We start from the raw sequence: 15,215 nt of genomic DNA, 5'->3' as shown, positions 1-15,215 counted from the left end.
TTAAGAGCTGCATCTGCCATGATGCAGAAAGGAAACTGCTCACAAAATATGTCCATATAGATACTCGCTAGACTCTTTGAACCACAAACTTTTTTTAAAAATATCAAAACGCAATGAAACTACTTAATTCTGGGCTTGACTGACCTACTTTTAAATCTGCAAAATATTGTAGCTGCCTTTGCTCCCTCACTTCCATTGTTTATACTTACTACATCTACTTGTTGCTTTTTGTCTTTATTAGCTTGTCAGCTCCACAAGCCGGAGACTGTCTCCCTTTCTGGGAGCTGCCAAGCGCAGTGGAGTTCTAGCTGCATTTGCAGCCTCTGGACTCTCCTGTTCTTCAGGCAGAAAATAGGAGAAAACAACATAATTTAAGGAAACATGTTTATGTGAAATGGGCATGTGAAGTGATAAGGTCATGTTGGCATCCCACCTCTCACCAGCTATGAATCATTGTCTCAAAAGTGGTGTTCTTGTCATTTTTAGACACTTCTTTTTCTTTCTCTCCACTTTTGGAGGATAAAAGGCACATGCAATGCTCTGTCCCAGCCCCCTAGCATCATCTGAGCCAATTTGGACCAACCTTTACAGATGGTCTGACACCTCGGAACTAAGAGTCACTTTCTGCATTTCTTTTTTTTTTGGTGGAAGTTGAAGCTAGATTAGAAGGATACAATTTACTAACTTCATTGTGGGAAGCACTGTAGTGTAAATTCAGCAGTTGCCTGTTCTGTTTAGCCACCAATATACCAATTAGCATGTGTGTGGGCATGCCACTGTGCGCGTGGATCAGAATTAACTACAGCTTTGTGTGCTGGAGTGCTTCCCCTCAGCCCGGTTGCTCACTGGGCATGGGAAGAGGCCAGAGTATTGACAGTGCAGAGTATTGACAGTGCAGGGGATGTGTGTGGGGAACCGGTGGTTCCAAGTTGGGTTAAGGCGAAAGGGAGACGTGGCAGAAGAGATGGAGGCAGAGAGTGGGATAGAGAGCAAGCCAGCAGAACCAAGCTCAGCTGCTTTCACTGCTCCTGCAACCACTGGCTTCAGGAAGAAAAGCTTCATGGAAAAAAAAATTACAATTTACTTTATTTTAATTTTTCTTAAAAATTCGGTGTGATGTTTCTTGGAAGTTTCACTTTATTTCATAGCTTGAAGTGTAAAAGTTAGTTCTTTATAAAAATGGCACCACTGCAAACATCAGGACAATATGGATATAAAAGGAAGAAACAATTCCTGAGCCATCTACAAAGGGAACCTGGTTTTCAGTCACTTGCACTCTGAAATGGGCCTGAAAGCATTCGGTAGTTTCTTCCTTGCAATGAGGTCATGGAGTGTTTCTTCTCTCTGCATCCTCTTGGAAAAGCTGTGGGAGATCAGCTGTGGGAAACTGGACCAATGTATGTGTGCACACAGTGAGACCAAGCTTCACAAAAATGTAGCAAGAAGTGGGGCAGGCATCTTTAGAAATGTGCCGGCTCCTGTATCAACAAAGAGGAAAGTTTCTAGCTGCAGAGCTTGTTGGACACAGTCTTGTGAAATCATGATGCTGTAGCAAATTGGAAGCTATTTCTCATTAGTTAGAAAGCCTATTATCAGCCAACAAGCCCAAGTGCCCCAGTATTCATGGTTCTGTTTTGAGGTGCTCTCTGGCAGGTGAACTGGTGTTGACAGAACTGTCTTGCTTGACCAAAAGCAAGGACTGTGGTTCCTCCAGACTTAGATGGTGATGTTTTACGGGTGAGCCTTATCACCACCTGTGAGGAGGTGATAAGGCTCACTCTCTGGCGTGGGAGCAATGTAAGGAATATGAATTGAGCAGTCTCTTAAAAACAACAGAGAAAGGTATGGTAAAAAAGAAGCTTCAGTAGCTCAGTAAATGCTAATGGAAAGTTTCCTGCAGCATTAGCAGTGTGTTATGCTGCTGCAGCCAAGTGAAGGATGATAGCTTGTGGGACTGCCTGAGGTGATTTAGGTCTAAATGGTGAATGTTTTCCTAAAGAGCAGGTTTCTGACCACAGGTAGCAAAGAAACAGGATCAAAGTGATACCAGCAAAGAACTGATGTGCCAGAAGGTGAGATCTGAAGAAGTCGGGAGCTAACCTACTGGTGCTTTGTAAATGGTGCTGTGTGCCAATCTGTGTTTTTAGGCACCCGTGCACTTCTGAACACTCAGTCTCCACTGAACTGCCAGGATGTACATTAGTACACCGTGTCAGGAACCAAGGATTTACTTTACATGCTTATGCTGTGTTGCTGGTAGATATGGCAATGCACTTGGATGAATGAGAGAGCTACAAAGAGCAGCAGTCCAAGCGTTCCCTGCTCCTGAATGCCTGCAGCATGGTTTTGTTAAAGGAAGACATCCGTGAAGTAGAGGAGGAGAAAGGGTGAATAAAGGCAGGAGAGAAACGTTTAACTTTCTTTCTTCTAAACTCTAAATACAGCTTTGATTGCATAGTGAAGGTAGGGAACAGCGATGCTCTCTGCCCGTGATCAGGACTGCGTGGAATTGCCTCTAACTTTCTCCGTATAATTACTAGCTGTTCCTCTGTACGGGAAAAATCAGCAGGAGCTGCATGGACATCTGTTAAACAGTCCTGAATCACAAAGGTGGCAAAAAGAGCCCAAAAGATTTCTTGATAGAGAGCATGCAAATACCAGTCACTGCCACATCTTATTGACCAGGCTTAGCAGATCTCTTCTGACCCATTTCTTCCTTCTCCCTGTTGCTTAGCAACAGATGCAGCATGTTAATGTTAAAAAGGCTGGAAAACAGGCCTTCAGCAGAAGTTGCCTGTTTTCATAGGTTTTATTTCCTTGAGGGCAGACGTTTGTAGTGGTTATGGTGAGTAATCACCCTTGTCATGGTCTCATATGAGCATTCAAATTGCTTTATTGTATTGCATGCCCTGTAAATGAGCAGAGCTCTTATAATAAGGTTCTTCTACCCACTTCTGATATCCAGGACCCTGTTTGTCTCTACGAAAGGCATCTCAACACCTAAAAAAAGAGGGAGGCCGCAAACTCTGCGCATGTATTATTAGGCTGCTGGGTGCCAATTCAGCAAACAGTAAACTGCTTTTTTTAAATGCAAATGTATTTCGTGATCTGCCCTGGGCACAAAGTATCAGTCTGAGCTGTGAATAATAGGCATAATCAATTCTAGTAATTAAATACCAACTTTGTAACTGCTGTATCCCACCCTTTCCTCCCACACACAGGCAGTGTTTGTATCATCTGATTGTAATGTATTGTACGTTAAGGCACTACTGCTTTGTGACTATCTTGAAGTAAGATAGCTACCTCCACCTGAGCTATTTATCTTTCATTAGAAAACAGCATGAAGGTTGTTTGTCACAGGCCTTGACTGTCCTAGTCTAGATACTGCACGTGCATAAACACAAGTAGCCTTTAACGCCTACAGCTGAACGGCAGGTGATTGGTGGGGAAGAGCTATCAGAAACCGGTGAGATGCTGTTGGGCATTTTTAGGGTGTGTATGAGGAGTTTACCAGCCTAGCTATCACCAGAATTTTGTGGGCTTCACAGTAAAACCAACAAAGAGTGAAGAGAATTCCCAAGTTCAGGGAGCTGCTGCCGAGAGTGAGGACAAGCAGGAGAGTCACAGCCACTCAGCAAGTCTGAAGTTGGTGGTGGCACTCAGCGCAGGACACTCCTTCAGCATGCATCTGAAGTGCAGTATCTACCATGTCATAGGAGCATTTATAGTGCACCAAAAAGTTGTTGTGTAGCTCCTATCAGACACTACAAAATAGGCCTTTGTTTACATTTTATTAATGCCTCCCTCTTCCATTGTACAAGTGGGTGAAGAGGAACGTGAAGCATGTAGCACATAAATGTTGGCTGCATTGTGTACTCTTTAGCATTACATTTGTCTCGTTTGCAGTGAGTGCCATAATTCCTCTGACCGGATCAAGGTGCGAGTGTGGGATGAAGATGACGACATCAAGTCTCGCGTCAAGCAGAGACTGAAACGCGAGTCGGATGACTTCCTGGGGCAGACAATCATTGAAGTCCGTACTCTAAGTGGAGAAATGGATGTGTGGTACAACCTTGGTGAGCACGGCGTTGGGATTGAAAACATGTCACATGTTAGTTTGAGAATGTTCAAGAACACTTGGGTGCATCTGGGCAGTTTGCAAGAAAGAAAGAAAACACAAAAAATGAAACAAAAAACCCCTACATGATTTCAAGGGGCATATGATAGTGCTGTGGAGCAGCAGTTAAAATGAAGCGTATAACATGTCAGAAGGGTGATGGGTTTTCCCTGTTGGGCATTGGAAAGTACAATGGGTAAATGCTTGGAGCAGGGTTGTAGTCCACCTGTGCTGGAGACATTTCCTGTCCTGTGCCCTTTTTTGTGCTGACACAAGCATTTTAACAGTCTGTAAGAACTGCAAGAGGACTGCATTGGGCTGCGAATTTGTTGAGACCTTTCCCAGTGACCAAAATAGTGTTGTAGAAAGTATTGGCAAGTAACCAGATGGCGCTGAATTGACAGGCATAGTAATAATCACAGGAGGTCCAAAGTCTTCTTGGTAGGGAGCACCAGCAATTCCCAGGAGCTCAGGACTGTAGTGAAGTCAGGAACAAATTCCACATATGTCAGTTCTGTTCTCAGAAAAGGGATGTGTCCATGATGGTTCTAGTTCAGCAGACTGAATCCAAGACCCTATAGCACATTTGCTGTCAGAAAGGTTAGCTTACATCTAGAAATGTACATATTTCTAGCTAGATACACCCTCATATTGAGGGTGTATCATGGCAGTTGTTTTGCTGATACCTACTTAGTATTCAATGTTTTGAAAGAAAAAAGTAAGGAAGTTTTCTCAATGGTGACTCTGATCACAAGCTCAGCCTGAGCTTCCAGCAGTTTCTTTTCCAGTGTTCTTAACTTGAGATGGCTCTGCTCTGAACATGAAAAATGCATGTAATTGCTGATGATTTTTCCTTCTAGAGAAGCGAACAGATAAGTCTGCAGTGTCTGGGGCTATTCGCCTGCAAATCAGTGTGGAGATCAAAGGCGAGGAGAAGGTGGCTCCATATCACATTCAGTACACTTGCCTTCATGAGGTAAGAAGCGTGTTCAGCTCAGACGTTGCCATGTCCCTTCTCTTTCTTGAAGAAGCAATTTTCTGACCTTTATTTCCTCGAAATGCTCCTCCTTGCCCTAGATGAGTTTTCCTTCCCCTGCTCTGGAGGCCTGGGAACACGCTGAATCATCAGACTCGCATTTGTCAGGAAGGCAAAGAATGCTTTAGGCTGCCTCCCCTGCCCTGAGGGCTGGCTGGCTCAGTCTGTCTCACTGTCACAGCTGTGCCGCTGTCAGGCAGAGATCACGCATTGGTCCAGCTCACAGTCCCCCCTAGGTTTAACGTGGAGAAGCCTCTGAATTTCCTTGAACGATGTTTTCAGCATGTACTGTATCTGTGTCTGCTTTAGAGAAGGCATACCAAAATGCTTGATAAGTAAATTCTGATCTGGGGACGGCTTTGACTCTGGTTGTTGAGTGATGCAAATATTGGTGTTATAAATTCTTCTGTGACGCTGCACCAGTGTGTAGCTATGAACAACTGTTGGGGAACAGAAGATAAGCTGCGGTTACTGGGTACTGACCTGTCTCAGGGTGGACTAAGCTGGGCAGGCAGTGCTGCAGAAGTTGTGAGAAATCCAAAGATGACTTGTGAGAATGACAAAAGGGAAAACCCTGTCTCAGAGAGATGCCTGATGCCTAGCCTACCTATCAAAGAGAAGGCAGGTTGCAGGTCAGTCTTTGAGTGACTCAATAAGGAAGAGTAGTCAGAGTCCTTTTTACCTGACATACAAGAATATCATGAGGTCCAGTGAGGTTTAAACAAATTCAGATTAGAAAGTAAGGACAGACATATCACACAGAGGAATGTTCAGCTATGGGAATAACATTCATCCGATGCTGAGTTAGATGAGCCCTGTGGTGTCTTCTGGCCTTACCAGGGAACAAGGAGATACAAAGCTTAGAAAAACATCAGTAGAATTCTTTTAGTATGCTGTGTCCTTCAATACATATTTTGTGTTTTTTATTTCAATGATGGCTTCTGTCTGGTAAGCTGTTTCATTATTTTTCCTTCTGAACATGTGTGATCACTTGCTGCCCTTCTTTTTTGCAAATATGTCTCTCTTTAAGTATCATCTTCTTTCATTTGTGTATCATAAAATGAAGATGATTTACAGCAAGAATAATTTAATCAGGACAAATAGTAGTGTAAGGCAGAGTCCTCTAGCTCCTAATGAGATCATTAGACTTTTGCATCCCTTACTACAGGGAGCCAGCTGTCTGAAAGGCTGATGAATCTGTAAGTGATGTGAATTTGAGGATTACTGAGAATCCCACTGAACTGAGCATGCAATTTCTGCACAGCAATGATAGCTGAAAGCCTTTGCAGCATTAGATAAAGTGAAAGGTTATCTTGAATAATAATGCAAGGGGTGATCTTAAGGATGTCCTTTTCAGAAAAAAATAAATCTGTTTGAACCTTTCTGCTGTATAATAATAATTACAAAGCTGATACAGAGCTGTTACGTCTAGCTTGTCCATGTTAAGGCATTTCATTCTGAGGACAGAAATGTGTAGGTTTCAGGAAACTAATTAGTCTGTGATTTCACTGCATTGAAGCACTCCTCTGCATCGTTCACAATATCACTGGGAAAAGTTGTAGATATGCATGCAAAAAATTCAGCTAGGAGCAATCAAGAAGAAAAGGTAAAAGCAGAAAAATACACAGTGGGTAGGGGGGAAGAAAGAGGGAGGTGAGCACAGAAACTTGTGTTGGTGCCACCTTCTCAGCAATTCCAAGCTCTTCATGAAGCTCACTTGGAGGCTTCAGCAGCCTCACGTATAATTTCGTTCCTGTTCTGTATTTCAGAACCTCTTTCACCATCTCACAGATGTGCAAGGGAGTGGGGTGGTGAAGATCCCTGATGCCAAAGGAGATGATGCCTGGAAGGTGTATTTTGATGAGACAGCTCAAGAGATCGTGGACGAATTTGCAATGCGTTACGGCATTGAATCAATATACCAGGCCATGACGTAAGATGCATTTCTTGTGTTCTTTAGCGCAGATAATTGGTGTAACTAATTAATATGACTGTTAATATTTAGAAAATCAAGTATGTTGGTAATGGAACGCTTGGTAGTGACAGCTGCTACTTATGGGGCTTACGGTGAGTGGGAAGAGACTGCCTGTCTCTGAATCACTGGTTTCCTCAAAGTCTAGAAAATAATGTCTGTCAAAGTACTGGAATTAAGCAGCTATCCAAGCAGTTCATGTGAGCACTGTTAGAACTAATTCTCAGGAATTATACCAGCTTTGTTAGTGTGAATGACCATATTTTGTTATTGATAGCTGAGCCGTTCCTGTTTTAAAACTCTAAAATCTCTGAGCACTTTTCTGTTAAAAAAATATTGTCCAAGGATCCCACTGAAGTTTTCTGATGATGTGAGAAGGGAAGAGGTTTTGTGAAAGTGTTTGTCCTAGGTGTCTGTTGTGGCAATTGATACAGTCCTTTGAAGTCACTAATTTCCCAGGTGCTGCTGAAGGCATTTATAGGAAGTCTGAGTAATGGAGCTACTGATTTGTCCTCTTTGGAGCCAGGCTCACGCAGTTCTTGATCTTCAAAGCGCGTTTTCCTTGTCACTATACTTATATTTGGATTTGGGATTAGCCATTTTTCCTCTTAAGGAAAAGCACTAGTAGTGCTATGCTTAGCTCATTTCTTATTTCAAATATAATATTAAATATAGCAGACAAAAGTGAACTTTTTCAAGTTAGAAGCTGAAAGGTTTGGGGTCTGGGTGCTTGGATAAGCTATGATCTGTACTCTACGTTAAGTTGCAAGCACCTTTCCTGCCTATTGATTCAAGCCAAAGTGGAAAAGAATTGGAAGGTACCTCCAGAGATCTAGTCCCTGCTTATAGCAGGGCTAACTTGGGAGTTGGACCAGATTGGTCAGGGCCTCTTCCAGTTTGTTGAAAATTTCACGGATGGAGACCCACCACCTCTCTGGGCTCGTGTCCTCAGGCTGCATTACTCTTGGGAAGAAATTCCAAGTTGAAATCCAAATTTGAAAATTCTACGTTGAATTTTCTATGTTGTAACTGCTGCATACTGCTGCTTATCTTTTAATCTTTCTTCTAAAAGTATTTTGTCCTGGCTCAATCTTCTCACTAAGCCTCCCACCTCTGATAAGTAGTCAAGACATTGATTAGATCCCTGCTCCTCATGCCTTCTCTTCTTCAAGCTAAACAAAGCCATTTTATGTGTCTGTCTTTACGAACTGCCTAAATGGCCAATTGGTACATAAGTATCAGGTAGCAAGCAAGTTAACATTCAGGCATCACTATCATGTTTGTCTGAAATAATGACTTGTGAATTCCTGTGAAAATCTCTCACTGGAGCTTTTTAGGTTATAATCATTTGTGGGTTAACTAGCACAGAAGCTAGTGTCTGTGATGAGTCCCTTAGGCAGAAAGCTACATTCAGAAAATAGTTCCCAAATTTAGTTTGGGACCTCAGTGAGCATTCCTGCTGTAAAACGACTGCTTAGAAATGGCCCAGCTCTGCTGCAATGAACTTTACTTGCCATGTCCTGTAATACCAGACCTCTTAAGCTCTAGGGGTTTTTTTTCCGTTATGTCTAACAGATTTTCTTTGATTGTTTAATCATTTCACAAGCCTGGATGCTTCTGGCATAATTTTGAGATTTCCTGCAGGAAGGTTCCTTGTGCTTTAATGAGAGCAGTTAAATGGGAAAATGCAAATGAGCGTGCAGGCTTCCTGCAGGCTGGAAGGGTTAGCCCTAAGGAATCACGTATCAGTGCAGCACAGAAATACTAGCATGTGATATCACTGTGCTTGAATGCTTTCCAGTTGCTGCTGCTTCATGTCACCTCAGGACCTGCGGTTGCCTCAAGTGTCAGCAAATTATATAGATTTCCTTGTGTCAGGCTTGGTTCTAGGAATTGGCATCAGGACCCAGGGTATCACCTAAGTCGCAAGCTGTTGGCAGCAAATAGTTGAGAAGCCATTTTATGATCTGGAAAGGGCTGTGGTGCAGATTTTTCTTGTTTTGAGCATATCTGTTGTGTAGATGGCATCTTTCTGAAAAAAACCCTTTAGATGCTGGAGATTTACAGAAAGGGAGAAAAACATAACTTCCATGGTGCCAGCTAGAGTAGGAGATAGAGTCAAGTTGTGCTACACAAAAGAGACCAGAATGACTTACAGAACTGTCCTTTTTGCAGGCATTTTGCATGTCTCTCCTCTAAATACATGTGCCCAGGCGTGCCAGCTGTGATGAGCACCTTACTTGCCAATATCAATGCTTATTATGCGCACACAACTGCCTCCACAAATGTGTCTGCTTCGGACCGCTTTGCAGCCTCCAATTTTGGGGTATGTTTGCGTGTTTGGTGATGGAACAATTGGATTTATCTAATTTGCCTACAGTCCTTCTGCCTTTCAATAAATAACTTGCTTTGTTTAAGGAATATTAAATCTGAGGAGTTGGAAGCTGTGGAGCTCTTCTAGACTAGACAAAGAGCACAGTTTAATTGTAGTCATCATCACACATTTTAGATATTAATCAGTGTAATGCATTGAGATGTTTACTTTTCATGTTCAAATTGCACTGGAGCACAGATGGTATGGAAATGAGCAAATAATATTAAACTCTGCGTGGTGATGCTGTTTATAAAATATACTGTGCGATCTGATTGTTTCAGAACTTTGTTTTTAAAAACAGCAACTGCTTTAAGAAAAAAAAACAACTCTTTTTCCCTAATGGTTCAAATGTTTTTTGTATAACATGTGGTGGAGCTGAACGTGCTGGAAAAGTATTTGTAAAAGCTCGTACTTCCCATCAGACTGAGAATATATAGATTGAATGAGGTGGTGTTCACAATGACAAAGCAGAATCCAGTGGAAAGACCTGACCTCAAGAAGACAGTCACGAGAAGGCTGTGATACTGAAGACTGAACTACTAGATAAGATTTTGGAGCTGTTCTGCATTAGACCCTTTTCTGCCTTTTCCTTTAGTCCTCTCTGAATAAATATTTTCTCTTAAATATAAGTTTGGTGCAAGTTGCAGACTAGAAATAAGAGGGGTTTTTGTTCTGCTTCTGCTTCAGAGTGAAAATGGCCTATTTTTCTGACACTTCTAATGTGACACAGACTTCAGAAATAATTACAGTATAAGAGTAAATCCAAGAATCGAAAGAAAATACTGTTTGCACAATACAATGCATCCACATTGCTTCCTCCCACTCTCCTGAGATCTGAGACAAATTCCCTGATATCCTGCTGCTTACTGTGAACATTGACTGGACAGTAGTGATATGTGATGTTTATTGGTGTTTTCTGCTCCACAGAAAGAACGATTTGTGAAGCTTCTGGACCAGCTTCATAATTCACTTCGTATTGATCTCTCAATGTACAGGGTGAGTGGGAATAAACAGAATCCTTTCAGGCATTCTGGTGGGCAGAGGGGAAACGCACCATTTGGTTTTCTCTTACCTTTCTAACGGTTTGGCTAGTTTATGTCTTAAGGAATTGTCATCACAAGCTTGTTGCTCAAATACACAATTTTGTATTCCTCATGGATAGAACTTAAACCATGTTTTTTTCTTCTAACTTCAAGACATCTGAAATAACTTAAGAATTGTGGGCTATGCTCATCTCTTGATACTCTCCCCGAAATGTAAGTTGAATTGGATTAATTAATTTTAATTATTCTTATCAGCTACTTCAGGTATCCTCTACAAAGAGAAAACAGACTCGTTCTCCCATAGTAAGACAGAAATCTTTTAGAGGACTTGCAGCCATGTTGTCACTTAATTTAGGTCTGGCAAGCTCAAATCACTGTCACTGACTCTGCAAGATGTGCTCTCAGGTTCAGATCCCCCTCATTTCAGCATATGGGGAAGTTGAGTTTCAAATGTCGGCATCAGTTCATCAGGGTTCGTAACCCTCTAGTTTCTTTCTTTGCTACTCCAGAGTCAACATAGTCTTACCATGTGACTTTTGTGTTTAATTCCTTGATATATTATTTTAATTAGTGACTAATTCATTGAAAAAATTAAAAATGATGGCAAAATTTGAGCTTTGACTTGATTTATTTATTTGAGCTTGGTTTAGTGCATTTATTTGAAACACCATAAAGCATACAGAGGAGGGAAATAGAAGCGGACTAAGAGGAGAAGTGCATTAGGAAGATGAATAAAAAGGAAAAGGGGAAAGGTGCAAAAGAAGATAAAAGGAATGTTGCATAAAGAGCTATTCTAAAACTACATTACTAGTAAGAGAAGGTCTAAAGAGAGCACTGTTACGCTGGGTAGTAGAGGGAAAGTTATCAACACATGGCAATAGGAAGCTGTAGTGATGATGCTGGTTTTGATTGCGTCATCTTCAATAAAAGCTGCTTTCCGGTGGCTAATGCAACTAAACCTTGTCAAGATCTTACATAAAGGACCAGAAGAGATTTGTGTAGTTTAAATAATTTAGATGTTAATCTAATTGACTGTATGTTTAGAGAAATGGCTGAAACAATTTGGGAGCTCTTAATTATTTTAAGACCCCTGAAGGGCAGGTTAAGTTCTGGAAGAAAAAGGTGTTAGTTTCCACCTTTCAAGAGAGGAGATGGCAATTTACAACTTAAATTACCCAGATTAAGCCTCCTCCCTCCACTGTTTTAACCAAGCGATTTGTAAGCACTTAAAGAATAACAAGCAGTGTGTGGATTTGTCAAAAAGAAAGTGTCAAACCAATATGTGTTCCTTCCAGGGCAGGGTAGCAGACTCTGGGAGTGAGAGAGGAGAGATGGAGATCTTTAAAGAATAACTCCAAGTCACCCTCAAAATAGTTATTTTGAAAAGACTTTGTGAGCAAGTGCACTTATTTTGTGTGTTCTTTTTGTTGCTTGGTTGCTAGCTGACATAAGCATAGAGGAGGTTGAATTTCAGTATATTTAAAGTTATCTTTTCCTGATTATTATTCCTAATCAAGAATATGTATTCAGTCCCCAAGACTCATCTAATGGTTTGTTTATAAATCTTGACCCACAGAACTGGGTCTTTGATTTTGGTAAATACCCTGAGTGCTAGAGAGTCCATGTGTGGACAACTTAACTTTAAAAGGAGAGTTTTCTAGGAACAAGCATCTACAAATGACTGTAAAGAGCATTAAATTGCTTGCAGTGGTTAACTGAACTGCAGCAATACTCAGTTGCTGCCAAGAGACAGCATATTTTTCTCCCAAGTCCTCAGTAATAAATGAAAACTGGTTCCCCTCTGCCCTTTTTACCTTTGTCTCTAAAAATTTTTGAACGTGCAAATATGAAGAGACTGTCCAAGCGAAGGTTGCCTTTGCTATTTTACTTGTAGCAAAACCAATCACATCAGAAAGACCATGCTGGGGAACATGAACATGTTAAAGGACACAGGAAGGAAAGAGTGGGAATGTAGGAAAGGGCACAGTGCCTGAGGTCAGAAAGGGAACAATCTCTTACAAGAAGCAAAGCTTGCTGCATTCAACATATGTATTTACATGCGTGTATACATGCACACTTACGTATCATATCTAGAAGGGACAATGAGACCGCTTATTTCAGCGGAATACAGAGAGTGGAAGAGGAAACCACGGCTAAGGACAGCAGGGTGGAGGGCAGACTATGTAAAGTAAATGCATTCGAGGGAAAGAGGCACTGCTTATCTTGCAGATTGGATCTGACAGGCGACTGAGTGGTTACAATGACTCGTTACAGGGAACAGTGGTCATTTTCCCTTCTTAGTCCAGTTTATTTCTCTGGAGAGGTTGCTAATATACCACACCTCTTGGCGTCTCCGAAGAGAAGCCAAAAACCAAGCGGTGAGTGCACAAGGCAAAAGGCACATGCAAGCAACCTCAGGGGGGAGGCCAGGGCTGCCGGTGGTGAGGCTGTTGCTCCCTGCCTGCTCCTTCTACAGGCGTGGAGAGATCTCCTGCCGACAAGGGTTGTCAGTCTCCTGGCATCCACAAACTTTACATTCATAGGAGAAGCTGTTTAATTAAGCAAACGGATAAGCTCCTGCAGCAAAAAGGCCTTATTTATTGAGCATTGTTTTGACTGGTACAAGCTTCTCGAGCAGGAAATGTTTCCAAGACGCTTTCCTTATTTAGCACATGCTTGAAGCATTGCATGGATCTGACTGCGCTTTCCAACACGATTTCCCTTTTTTTGTCAACAGAATAACTTCCCAGCCAGCAGCCGCGAACGGCTGCAGGACCTGAAGTCTACGGTGGACTTGCTGACCAGCATCACTTTTTTCAGAATGAAGGTAGTGTTACGGGTGGGGATGGTAATGGAGCCACTGCAGTTTTTGCCACAAGAGTTGTTTTCCCATTTTCAAACTGTTGTTTCATGTCGTTGTGCTTTATATACTTAAGGAAAATGGAGATCATCTGCTGACCATGTAATAAACATCCAAATTTTATCTCTGCTTCACTGTATTTTGCAGCATGGAGATGAAAGCTGGTTTTTTTTCCCTGGGGTTCTTCAGTCATAAATACGGCACAAAATAATTTAAAAAAAAAAAAAAAAAAGAAGGAAAAAAGAAAATGGTCTGGTTTTAGGAAGATAATTTACTTTTGTTAATAACATGAAGAAGCTTTTCCTATAAAACTGTCTACAACATTTATCAGCCACTACCATCTCTTCACCATCTTTTATCTAGTAAATATTTTAATATTTATTTCTTGGAGGGTAAGATACTAAAATGGGGTAGCATCTCTCAGTAGACATCCAAGAGAGTTGTTATGAATGCTAACGTGCTGGTTCTGTAGTTAAGTTTATTGGTCTAGCAATGTGTAATGAGATTATTTTTAATTCCTGATTTTTGTTTCTAAACTTTTTTTAAAAAAATACTGTTCTATGCTAGCAAATGTCACTTAGTAATTTTTATTTTATCAAAAACAAAGCAAATTTTCAATTTGACCTATTTGAGCAAGAGCTTAAAATCGTACTCTTAAGCCCTAGGGTAAATGGTATTTTAGAAATTTATTTTGAAAGTGTTAATTCAGACAATATGTCTGTATTGAAAGTTTGCTTCATAGAAATACTCCGAAAAATTCAGAGGTAGTGACAATATCAGAATTGTCTTAGGTTATAGTTTTATTTGCAGGGTGATGTTCGCTTATCTGTTTAGTTTAAAGTAACCCTGCAGTGTTTTTCTAAAGCAACGTAACAATGAAATAACGAAAAGAACTGTTGTTGCAAGAGGAGGAGAAGGCCTATTGCTTGGCATGTCCCTACGGATTCTGGTATGCTTTAAAATTCAATAAAACTTGTGAAGAAATACGTCCTTAAAGAAAGTTATTGCATTTAAAGGCATGCGAGTGTTTGGTCTTCAGCAGGACTACCAGATCAGGTTTAATGTGCTCCACTACGCTGTTGCACGTTCTTCCAGTATCTGGAAAGATTGCTCGCTGGCTTCACAGCAAAATCCTATAAATATAGCAGAAAATGTGTGTGCTTCGCTCAGATTATACACACATCAAGCCCCATGATTTATTTATTCTGAAGACTCTTAATTGACACTTCAAAATCTCTTTTATGCTCCAGATGATCCTGTGGGAATGCAAGTGTTGTCACTGCTGTTTTATGTCTGGGGAGAGCGACCTCTTCATGGTTTTGGGTCACTGATAGCACAAGTCACTGAAAGCAGAACAACCAAGTCCTGGGTAGTTCCCAAACCCTGGTGACTTGTTCTTTCCCTGTTTGATTTATGAACAGTGCTTTGCTTGACGGACTCTGTTGTCTCCTTGCCAGGTCCAAGAGCTGCAGAGTCCACCCCGAGCCAGCCAGGTAGTGAAGGACTGTGTAAAAGCTTGCCTCAACTCCACCTATGAGTACATTTTCAACAATTGTCACGAGCTGTACAGTCGCGAGTACCAGACAGATCCTGTGAGTAGCAGATAAATGGGCAGAAATCCAAGTTTCTGATTTTCTTAAGATAATAACAAGAATACTAATTGATATAAAAAGCCAACACAAACAAAATTATGTGACTTGTTATCTTCTGAATGCAGAAAACTTGTAATCAATTAATGAGCACTAATTAGTAAGTGGAGGGTGATAATTGTTTTACACTAACTAATTACGATTTGTTTTGCCAGCCTCAGCTA

At 41.2% G+C, this 15,215-nt stretch overlaps 1 protein-coding gene across 3 annotated transcripts in view; it reads left to right on the top strand.

Moving 5' to 3' along the window:
* Positions 1 to 15,215, top strand: part of UNC13B (unc-13 homolog B) — a 216,458-nt gene that overhangs the window by 149,356 nt on the left and 51,887 nt on the right. For all 3 annotated transcript variants that reach the window (XM_054185791.1, XM_054185789.1, XM_054185792.1), the window contains 7 exons: positions 3,907 to 4,076; positions 4,978 to 5,093; positions 6,923 to 7,086; positions 9,301 to 9,451; positions 10,427 to 10,495; positions 13,280 to 13,369; positions 14,860 to 14,994. In XM_054185791.1, the coding sequence (XP_054041766.1) occupies positions 3,907 to 4,076; positions 4,978 to 5,093; positions 6,923 to 7,086; positions 9,301 to 9,451; positions 10,427 to 10,495; positions 13,280 to 13,369; positions 14,860 to 14,994 (895 nt within the window). The remainder of the gene's footprint in view (positions 1 to 3,906; positions 4,077 to 4,977; positions 5,094 to 6,922; positions 7,087 to 9,300; positions 9,452 to 10,426; positions 10,496 to 13,279; positions 13,370 to 14,859; positions 14,995 to 15,215) is intronic.

Source organism: Rissa tridactyla, chromosome Z (genome assembly GCF_028500815.1).
Source record: "Rissa tridactyla isolate bRisTri1 chromosome Z, bRisTri1.patW.cur.20221130, whole genome shotgun sequence".
Taxonomy (NCBI): domain Eukaryota; kingdom Metazoa; phylum Chordata; class Aves; order Charadriiformes; family Laridae; genus Rissa; species Rissa tridactyla.
The sequence above is the reverse complement of the archived record's forward strand: the minus strand, read 5'-3'. Positions and strand labels throughout refer to the sequence as shown.